Source organism: Fukomys damarensis, unplaced genomic scaffold (assembly GCF_012274545.1).
Source record: "Fukomys damarensis isolate Sample0158 unplaced genomic scaffold, DMR_v1.0_HiC HiC_scaffold_16, whole genome shotgun sequence".
Taxonomy (NCBI): Eukaryota; Metazoa; Chordata; class Mammalia; order Rodentia; family Bathyergidae; genus Fukomys; species Fukomys damarensis.
In genome coordinates, this window is record NW_022900928.1 from 119,060,091 (window position 1) to 119,070,764 (window position 10,674).

General features: G+C 53.0%; 2 protein-coding genes across 3 annotated transcripts; one reads left to right on the plus strand and one right to left on the minus strand.

Moving 5' to 3' along the window:
- Window positions 1-2: 2 nt before the first annotated feature.
- Window positions 3-3,497, plus strand: Zfand2b (zinc finger AN1-type containing 2B; the record flags this gene model as incomplete). Its single annotated transcript, XM_010611969.1, has 9 exons — window positions 3-24; window positions 506-600; window positions 832-963; window positions 1,070-1,221; window positions 1,439-1,531; window positions 1,609-1,669; window positions 1,754-1,821; window positions 2,841-2,913; window positions 3,115-3,497. Coding segments are annotated over 9 exons (741 nt in total), but the record flags the coding sequence as incomplete, so codon positions are not given.
- A 98-nt stretch (window positions 3,498-3,595) lies between these two features.
- Abcb6 (ATP binding cassette subfamily B member 6 (Langereis blood group)) lies at window positions 3,596-10,668 on the minus strand. 2 transcript variants are annotated; one of them, XM_010611859.2, is made up of 19 exons: window positions 9,984-10,668; window positions 9,556-9,693; window positions 8,908-9,088; window positions 8,629-8,730; window positions 8,302-8,485; window positions 7,411-7,532; window positions 6,824-6,933; window positions 6,592-6,657; window positions 6,300-6,425; window positions 6,129-6,205; window positions 5,978-6,041; window positions 5,792-5,877; window positions 5,547-5,604; window positions 5,228-5,332; window positions 4,698-4,872; window positions 4,441-4,553; window positions 4,153-4,247; window positions 4,002-4,070; window positions 3,596-3,872 (listed from the first exon to the last, which is right to left on the minus strand). In XM_010611859.2, exons 1-19 carry the CDS (start codon window positions 10,530-10,532, stop codon window positions 3,761-3,763), a joined length of 2,532 nt encoding a protein of 843 aa, XP_010610161.1. In that variant the 5' UTR covers window positions 10,533-10,668; the 3' UTR covers window positions 3,596-3,760. The 2 variants fall into 2 exon arrangements, with proteins under 2 accessions (XP_010610161.1, XP_010610162.1); XM_010611860.2 differs by having other exon boundaries at window positions 3,785-3,872; window positions 3,975-4,070.
- Window positions 10,669-10,674: the final 6 nt, after the last annotated feature.

Consider the following 10,674-nt stretch of genomic DNA (forward strand, 5'->3'; position numbering starts at 1 on the left):
CCGAGCCGAGCTGTCAGCGCTTGGGTGAGGGGCGGAGCGTGCGGGGGGAGGGGCGGGGCGGCTAAGGGGTTTGGGTCTCCAGGTGGTGTGAGGAGGGCGGGCTTCCGGACTGGAAATGCCGAGAAGGGCGGGGCTCGGGGTTGGGGGCGGTGGCGAGGGGGCGTGGCGAGGGAGCGTGTACTGGGGACGGCTGTAGGTGGAGTGGTTTTTTCCTTCCGGAGTGGCAGCCTTGAGAGAAAGGGAAGGACATCCAGGTCCGGGGAGACAGACCTGCAATCCGACTGCTTATAGATTTTCTGCCGCTCAAGTGCGATGCCTGCTCTGGCATCTTCTGCGGACCATGTGGCCTCGGGGTTGGGGGCGGTGGCGAGGGGGCGTGGCGAGGGAGCGTGTACTGGGGACGGCTGTAGGTGGAGTGGTGTTTTCCTTCCGGAGTGGCAGCCTTGAGAGAAAGGGAAGGACATCCAGGTCCGGGTAGACAGACCTGCAATCCGACTGCTTATAGATTTTCTGCCGCTCAAGTGCGATGCCTGCTCTGGCATCTTCTGCGCAGACCATGTGGCCTATGCCCAGCATCACTGTGGATCTGCTTACCAAAAGGTGAGGGGGCGATCGTGAGGGTAAAAGGGTGTGGAGGGCAGATGCGTGCAGAATCCTCAGCATCTGTCTACTTCACATTTCCTGTTATTGGCTTCCTGAGGCTCAGTACTGGGGAACAATGTGTTTTCTTGTACATTTGTGGGGGTGGTGGGATGTATCCAAGTTCTTTCAGGATCAGAGATTTGTCAGATGGGATTGGGCCACAGACTGATCCCTGCCCTTTGACTGTAGGATATCCAGGTACCAGTATGTCCTCTCTGTAATGTGCCTGTTCCGGTGGCCAGAGGGGAGCCCCCAGACCGGGCTGTGGGAGAGCATATTGACAGAGACTGTCGCTCTGATCCAGCACAGCAAAAACGCAAGGTGAGTGATGGAAGGGTCAGTTCTGTAGATGCCTGGAAACCCAAACATCTAACTCTAGTGCTGGCGCTGGAGAAAGGATTAGCGACTCAACCTTCCCCTTTACTAGATCTTCACCAATAAGTGTGAACGCTCTGGCTGCCGGCAGCGAGAGATGATGAAACTGACCTGTGAACGCTGTGGCCGAAACTTCTGCATCAAGCACCGTCATCCACTGGACCATGATTGCTCTGGGGCAGGGCACCCAACCAGCCAGGCTGGGTAATTGCCACTGGTTCTTCTACTCCCCTTTGGGACCCTCCCATGCGTTTGGAGCCAACTACAAATTGGGAAGCTGAAGCCCTGTCCCCATTGGCCAGGGGGAATCTTTTTAACAGTTTTCAAGTATGTGATTTTCCAGAGTCTGAAGTTATTTGTTTCATGACTCCAGGGTAAGACATGTTCTTGGAGGTGTGCCAAGAGTCTCTCTCTCCTACAGACTTGCTGCCATCTCCAGAGCACAAAGCCTGGCTCCTACAAGCACCATCCCCAGCCCAAGTCGGATCTCACCGTCCTCTACCTCTCCCAGCAGGTAGGCCTGCCCACTGCACTTCTCCCTTTTCTTCTCTTTGCATCTCTACCCTCAGCCTCTTGAATTATCTCCCATAGAGCCAAAACCCAGTCTTCATCCCCGACAGCCTCTCCAGTGATCGCTTTGCAGAATGGCTTGGTGAGTTGGGCAGAGATTGGATGGACAGAAGCAAACCCACGAGAGTAAAGCCCAAGGCAGTTCATCTTCTTTCTCCCTTTGTAGAGTGAGGATGAGGCCCTGCAACGTGCCCTGGAATTATCCCTGGCAGAAACCAAACCCCAGGTCCCAAGGTACCTACTCTGGTGGAAAAGAGGGTAGGATGTGGGTCAATTTGCAAGGAGATGTAGGACCACACCAACCCAGTGCAAGATACAGGAACTTGAGCTCAAGATAAGATGAACTATCCAGGCATTGAAGTGCATGCCTGTGATCCCAGCACTTGGGAGGCTGAGGCAGGAGGGCTGCAGAGTTCCAAGCCTGCCTGCAGTACAAGGCGAGACCCTGGGATGTGAGGGCGATCTGGCTGAGACATCTCTCATCCCATTGATTGCCAGGTTGATTTGGCTGTTCTGGCTGGTGAGGCAGGTGTTGCTTTACTTGCTCACTGTTCCATGTTTGGTCCCTCCTGAAGCTGCATGCTCAGTCAAAGAAGACAATGACCACTCTCAATAGAGGAAAACAGGTTCTTCAGTCCGGGGATATATGAGAGCTGTGCTCCCGTGCCAGAACCTTCAAACAAGCTGTCAAAGTGAAACCCTGACTCCAAAACAAAAAAAGACTAAGATGAACTAGAGGATCTTTGACAAGCTCTTTATCCTACAAAGAACTAACTTTTTTGGGGGGGTTTTTTTGGGACAGGGTCCTCACTATGTAGTTCAGTCTGGTCTTAAACTCACTATGTAGCCCAGGCTGCCTCGAACTCTTGGCAATCCTCCTGCCTCGTCCTTCTGAGTGCTGAGATTTCAGGCGTGTGCCACCACACCAGACTCTAATAAGTACCATTTGAGCATCTGATCTGTTAGGCATCCCCGTGCAGAGCATCTCTGGGTCTGACCACAGGGTGGTTGTTAGCATTCCCACTGTATAGAAGTTAGTTCCTTGCCAGGCATGGTGGCGCATGCCTGTAATCCCAGCACTCGGGAGGCTGAGGCAGGAGGATTGCTGTGAGTTCAAGACCAGCCTGGGCTACGTAGCGAGTTCCAGGTCAGTCTCAACTACATAGTGAGACCCTGTCTCAAAAAACCAAAAAAACAAAAACAAAAAAAAACGTTATATATTGCCAGCCAACTTAAGCTGTTCTTCCCTCCAGCTCTCAGGAAGAAGAAGACTTGGCTTTAGCTCAGGCTCTTTCCGCCAGTGAAGCAGAGTACCAGCGGCAGCAGGTATGAGGACAGCAGAGTACAGGTGGGACCCTATGCTAGCAATAAGAGGTGGGGAAGGGTTTTTTTTCCAGGTGGTGGAGTTTGGGATGGTGGTTCTTTCTGCTTTGTGACAGCAGCCCATGCTGAACTCTGAAACAAGGCCTCTCCTCTCTTTTCCTTGACTTTGCACCCTGTGTCCTCCTTCCCTTCTCCTTGCTCCAGGTGCAGAGCCGCAGCTCAAAGCTGACCAACTGCAGCCTGTGCTAGGGTCCTGGGCTTGGGAGGGAGGCTCAGCTGAGAAGGCCCTCACACCTCCAGGGTACACAGGGAGGAGGCGGAGAGCAGCCTGGAGACAAAGACAAGCAGGAGTGAGGCGGAGGCTGCTCCAGGAGCCTCGACAGAAACCTTGCCAAACCGAGCCTAGACAAGCCCTGCTGGCTCTCTGGCTGCAGGGAGAGAATGGCTGGGAACCACTGGCTCTCCACTGGGGCTGGCCAGGCTCTGCTCTCAACCCCCTTCAACATGTTACCCCTCTTACCCTAGGGCTGCCCCAACATGTAGCGGGCAGAGAGGAGCCTGGAGAGAATAAAGATCTCGGCAGTCAGTAAGACATGAGTGTTTCTCCTTTCCAACACAAAACAGAAAAATCCGGGCTTAATGGTAGAGGTCCCTTGCAGTGCCCCACACAACAGTCACAGTGATCTTTGAGTAGTCCACACTTTATTTCCCCAAAAAGTGCATTTTTGAAAGGTCCCTTTCCCTCAGACAGCTAGCACCACACCTCTAGACCAGAATGAAATAAGCCAGGGAAAAGGGCTATGTCTTATTCCCCTGAGTTAGCTTTTTGGAGGGAAGATGCTGTGACTTGTCACTGTGCCGTGGGCTGAGGTTTGGTGTCTTCAGAGGCGCCTTCCTGTCCCCGCTGTTGCAGCTGCCACATATTGGCATACACCCCACCTTGCAACAACAGAGCCTCGTGCCTGGGGCAAGGAGGCAAATGTAAGTTCCACCCATCAGCTGCACCTTAGAGGCCTTGCCACTGGCCCACAGAGGGGACAGGCAAGGAGGACCCGCCAAAGCACCTGCCCTGTTCATCCTGCGCATCTCACCGTCCTCTTTCCACTATGCAGCCATCCTTTATGACAAGGATCTGGTCAGCACTGACCACAGTTGACAGCCTGAGAAGTCAAGAGATCTGTTACCTACTATACCACTGGAAGTGGCCCATGCTGCCATCCACCCAGTGCTGTGGTCCTGTACCTGTGTGCCACTACGATGGTGGTGCGGTTGGTGCAGACTTTGGCCAGTGAAGCCTGGATGGCCCTCTCGTTAGATGTATCCAGTGCTGATGTTGCCTACAGAGAGGGCATGGGTAAAATGCCCCTGTCACCCCAACAGGATGAGGATGTCAGCTGCTGGAGTGGGGTTGAGAACTGTAAAGGGTTTGGTGGAACACGGAGTAGTAATACTGACGCTAAGCAAGAATCACCCAGCAGGAGCAGCATGGACACAGACGGGAGAGCAGAGGAGAAGGCTGTGAGGCCTCACCTCATCCAGCAGAATGATGTTTGGAGCTTTGAGAATGGTGCGGGCAATGGCAACTCGCTGCTTCTCTCCACCGCTTAGCTTCAGTCCCCGCTCACCCACCTGTGTCTCGTACCCTGTGGATGATGCCCACATCCCTCAAGTCACACATAATAAACTTGGTTTCTGTGACCAGGTAGGCAAGTAAGGGATGAAACAGGTGAGAGACATTAATGGACTATAACAGACAGGGGAGGGGAGTCTCAGAGGAGGAACGTCACCTTCAGGGAAAGCCAGAATGGCATCGTGGATGCCTGCAGCCTGAGCAGCAGCCTCCACCTCATCGTTCCCAGCTGTGACACGGCCATAGCGGATATTGTTGGCGATGGTGTCATTGAAGAGGACAGTGTCCTGGGGCACGACTCCAATGTGAGACCGGACAGAAACTTGGGTCACCTGGGGCCAAAGCACCGGGAAGCCTGCCTGTGAGATCCTCCCAGGCCTGAGAGGTAGAAAGGACTGGCAAATCCCAGCTGAGTGGTGAAATGACACAAGCTTTCCAAGTGTTTTCCTCTCCAAAATAAGAAAATGCACTGTCTGCCTGCTTCACTGGACTGCTGCAGAACTGTACACTGGACAGCACCATGGCAAATCATTCCCATGATTATTTTCTTAGTGTGACTGCAGGTCATGTAGTGCTAGGAAGGCCCCAGAATTTTGAAGAGGTGATACCTCCTTGCTTTGGATGCCCAGCCCCTACTACCTGTCCACACAGGCCCATAAAGTATAGCCTTCTCACCGGCAGACTTACCTGTGAAATGTCCTGCCCATCTATTCGGATGCAGCCAGAGTTGATGTCATAGAAGCGAAACAGCAAGCGCAACACTGTGCTCTTTCCTGCCCCGGATGGGCCCACCTGTTATGTTGGAAAAGGAGTGGTAAACTCATAGGCCCAGTGGCTTTTCAATCTCCCTTTCTAAGAGGCCATTAATAGCCACATAGACTATCACATTCAACCCTGTTGCTCATCAAGACAGGGCTCTGATTCCCTAGCCTGGGCTATGAGCTGCCAGTGTAATGAATGAGGGAAACTCAAGGACTAAGGGCTAAGTGGCTGGGTCTCTTCTCACCAAGGCCAGTGTCTGTCCAGGCATCACTGTGAAGGACACATCCTGCAGTGTCTCCCTCCTGCAAGAAAGGGTACGTGGGGTCAGCAGGCCGCTGCCATCACCAGAGCTACTACTGGGCCCTCCCCTACCTGCCCAGGCACTGTCCCCACGTAGAGGTGGGCTGCAAAGCTGGGGTTCAGCGCAGGAAAGCAGTGTGCCAAACAATGGACAAGGGGAATGTAAAGAAGGAAAAGGTGCAGGCTCACCCATCGGTATAGCCAAAGTGCACGTTCTCAAACTCAATCTGGCCCTTCTGAAAGTGAAGGGGCCCTGCTCCAGGAAGGTCCTTTACCTAGGAGAATGCAGACAATGCATAATGCTGTTATAGGCCTGGAATTCTCCAGACAAGATAATCCCATCCCCAAGCCCTACTGTTCTCTCTCTCCACTCACTTCTGGCTCCTCTTTCAGCAGGTCAAACATGTTCTCCATGTCAATGAAGTTGGTCTGGATTATCCTGCAGTAAGGGTGACAGTTGGGCTCCTCTGAGGAACCAGAAAATAGCAATGCACCCTGGACAGGTGAGGGCCAGGGATCAGGTTACCTGTAGTAGGTGCCAAACCAGTTGAGGGGCATGTACAGTTGGATGATGTAAGTGCCAAAAAGCACAAAGTCCCCAACCTGTAGAGACCAAAGGAAGCTCTTCCTGCACCTACCCAGGCTTGTGGCTCAGACCCCTCTTCCCTGGCCTCACTTGTCCATCACTCTGTCTTACCTGTAACTTCTGTTCACTGACAAAATATGCACAGAGCAGAGAGCCAGCAAGGAGCCCGAGTCCAATTACCAAGTTCTGGGTCTGATTCAGCAAAACCAGCGAAGCGTTTGATTTCCACTCTAAAGCCTGAGGTCAGTCACACAGAAGGGAAGAATGTCCTATAGGCACAGGCCATCACAGAATCTCACCCTGGGCCCAGGCCTCTCAATCCCACCCCCTGGATCTTACTCTTTGTCCTGGCAAAGCCCAAGGCCAGCTCCATGTTCAGGAGGCCAAGCACTTGCATCCTCACCTGATACCTGAAGATAGCCTCTCGAAATCGGTCCACTTCATAACTCTCGGCATTATAGTACTTCACCTGATGAATTCAAACAGCATAAGGCCCTCTGCTCACTCCCTCTGAACTCCCAATCCCTCCTTCCTGATTTCAAATATCACGCCTACAGCTCATCACTTTAGTGGTCCCAGCAACACTTCCCCACGTTTCCATGCTTCCCACCAACTGTGGTTCAGGCTTCTGTTACCGTCTCAAAGTTCAGCAGTGAGTCCACGGCTCGTGCATGGGTGATGTTCTCCTGTGTGTTCATACTACGGCGAAACTTGGCTCTCCATTCAGTGACCACGATGGTCAGAACTAGAGCATGGCAGAAAGCGGGGGAGAACGAATAGGACATCATCCTCAACACCAGAGACCAAGTGTCTGCTACCTGCCATATACACCAACAGCGTTCGAGGGCCTAGGGACCAAGGCTCCAGAGGGAGACACTGTAAGCTCAGCATGGGAAGAAGATACCTGCAAGCACCTTTGCAGTCTGCATAGAGGCTGAGGTACAGAAAACACTTGGTGAACAAATAAATGACATCTTGCTATACAAATGAGGGTTTTCCTTCACCTGAGACCACAGAAGAGACCTTCCCTATCCCTCCCTCTAGGTTGGGCTAAGGTTCAAATGGACACGGGACCTGCCAATCACACCAGGAGCAGCAGGAGCCTAATCAACCCCACCAGTCCTCAGCGCCCAAAGGAGGGTCACCTGAGAGGGATCAGGGCTCATGCCCAAGGGAGTCCCCAGACAGATCCGGGAAGATGGTTTCACTGGGCAGCACTCACTGAGGTAAAGAGTCATGCACACGAACACAATGAGGCCAAACCAGGCGTTGAAAAACATGCTGAAGTAGACGATGCCGATGATGATGTCAGCCAGCGTGGGGATGATGTTGAACACCAGGTAGCTGGGTGGGCGAGTCAAGAGACAAGTTAGTGGGGTAAGAATCACCAACCCTACCTGGAGGAGCTTCAGTGCAGTGCTTCAACAATAACAGACTGGACTCCTCTAAACGCCCCTTAAGAGGTGGGTGACCCTATCAGTTACCATGAACAAGTAAAATCTTCGTGCACAGATGAAAATGTTATTTCCATAAGGTTTTACTAAAGCAACTGTGAAAATGATACCTATGTTGGGATTTCATTTGTCTTAGAAAACACTTCCATAAACTGGGCATGGTGGGCACACACCTAGTACTCAGGAGGCTAAGGCAGGAGAACTGCTATGAGCCTGGGCTACATAATGAATTCAAGGCTGACCTAAACTGCATAGCATGACTGTTTCAAAAAAGAAAGAAACAAACCAAAAAAACTTTCATAAACCTGGGTCTAAAAAAATTGTAAATAAAAGCGCAACGGCCGGGGATTTAGCTCAGTGGTGCCGCCACCTGCCTCGCAAGTGCAAGGATCAGGATCTTAGTTTGATCCCTAGTACCAAAAAAAAAAGTGCAACAAAGCAGAACTTAACACACTGAACAGAGCAGGAAACTCCAGAGGAGTGAAATTAAAAAATCACTCGTTCCCTGCATTATTGGAATTATTACTCCTGTAATTGAAGAAGCAGATCACCCAAGGTAGGAGGGGCAGTAGCTTGGGGTGGGCCTATTCTCCTGACAGCTCCTCCATCCCTGCTTCTCAGCACCACCCACCCACATGCCCTCTCTGCTGGTATGGCACCTGAGCAGCCCTGTGACACTGGATGTCCCACGGTCCATCATCCGCAGCACCTCCCCTGTGCGGCGGCCCAGGTGCCAGCGCAGTGAAAGCTCATGCAGGTGGGAGAAGAGGCGCAGCTCCATATGCCGCGATGTGAACTGCTGTACCCGGATCCACAGGAATGTGCGCAGGTTGCTCACAAAGCCTGAGGGAGCCAGCAGTGCCACAGTAGGGCTTGGGGGCTAAGGGATATCAGCCCTACAGCAGGATGTGAAAGGTCAAAGAGGGGCTCAAAGAGGTATGACAGTGAGGGAAGGCCCACAGGAGGGGCAGATAATAACTTCATACCTGTACTGCCTGTGCCACCCCCCTGGAGGAACTTGAGTAAAACATAGATGGTAACAGTTGAGACCAGAGAGCTCCAAGGGGCCTTCTCAGTCAACAAGTTCACTGTGAAGAAAAAGGGTCTACTTTAGCACCCAGGACTCTCTTCAGGCAAAACTGCCCCAGGCATCAGCCATACCCTCTATCCAGCTCCCAACTGTGTTCTGCCTTCTGAGGCAAGGGGCTCCCCAGCCACCAGGACAATGAAGAACCAGCAAGCTGAGCTCAGCTCCTCTCCCTCACCAATATCCCTATAGAAGATGGGGACCAACAAATTGAGTGCTCGGTCCAATCCCATAAGTCCCAGGCAGAGAAGCACAACCAGCTGTAGAACAAGATTGCCTCGAGGCCACAGGTAGCCACTGAGTAGGCGGAGCTTCCGGCCAAGGTCCCTCCAAGTAGATGGTTGGTTTGCTGATGGAACCTAGGATGACAACAAACACAGGGGAGGGAATTCAGAAATCAAAAAGTGTGTTAGCCAGAAACACTCAAGGGAATAATGTACGAGGCCACAGCTCCCAATTTTCTGAGGCCCACAGGTTCACGCTCATAGGGTCAGAAAAGCTATCAGGTCACAGATAGAGTTTTGGGAAAGAACTAGTGATTCAATGTAGGAAGAAGGAATAACAGGGAATAAAAGTAAGAGAGACCCTGGATTTAGAAGTACTGGGATGAGGGCCAGGGATTTAGCTCAATGGCACCATGCCTGCCTCACAAGCTCAAGGTCCCGAGTTCAATCCCAGGTACCACAAAAAGAAAAAAAAAAAGTACTGACTGGGATGCAGCTAAATGTGCTTAGAATTCACAAGACCCTAGGTTCTAATCTGTAGTACACACACACACACACACACAGGAAATACTGAGACTCCAGCATTCAGAAAATGAGGGTACCTGGTTCCTTTCTACATCTTGGTCTGCTTCATGAACCTGAAGGGTGTAGGACTGGGGACGAAGTCCAGGGGCCCAGAGCCCCAGCACAAACAGCCCTCCAGAAACCACATATCTCAGGACCCACAAGCCAAACTGAACCTAGGATGAAACGTACAGAGAACATGAACGAAGGCCAAAATCCCATTGTTTTCTCCATACACCCAAGACCTCTCTACAAGGGCCCAGCACCTAATAGACTTAAAAAAAAAAAAAAGAACCCACAGTGACTCAGCACTGACACACCCCACCAGCTGGCTATCAGCTCCCAGCTGACACAGCCAGCCATTCCCTTCTTTTTATTAAGAGCCATCCCAAAGCATGGAGCCAGTATGTCCAGACACAGTGCTTCCTGGCATCAATGCTTCCCCTCCTCCCCACTGGTCCCTCACCTGCTGGCCCACGTCAGCCCTTGCCCACCACCACTGCGGGCTGTTCCAAGACACCAGGGCCAAGTTCTCGGCTGCAAAGGTCACCGTCCAGAGAAGCAGGAGACCCGGGCTATGCCTGAACTTGATCCAGACGCCCATTGCCAGACTCTGCCGTGCCTGGTTCCTTTCCACCACGAGCAGCCAGATGCCACAGGCGCTGGCCAGGCTCTCAAGCGCAGATGCCAGCAGTAGATAGCCTGGCAGAGGGGTTCCCCGGGCGGTGCCCACCCGGCCAGCCAGGCCGGCCAGGGGCAGCACCACCTGAAGCACGGCCAGAAGCAGCTGTAGCCCATAGGGAGCGACGCGAGGGCCGGTCTCCCAGGAAAGAGCGTCGGAGCCAACAGGCTGCTCCCGACGCTTGCAGGGAAGAGCCAGCACCACGGCCAGGGCCCCCAGGGTCATCAGCGTCGCGGGCACGAACGTGAAGAAGAAGCAGGGACTCAGGCCATTCTGTGCCCAGGCCGAACTCACGGGCCCTTCGGCCCCGCAGTAGTTGCCTACAGTCACCATAGCAGTGTGGCTACTGCCAGAGCCTGCAGGACCCGCGGGACGAGAACGGGCCGGTCAGCTCGCCGGGGAGGACCGCGAAGGCTGGGTGTCTCAGGTCATGGGCCCGGGGGTGCTGAACCGCTGGGGTCGCGGGGAGGGACGC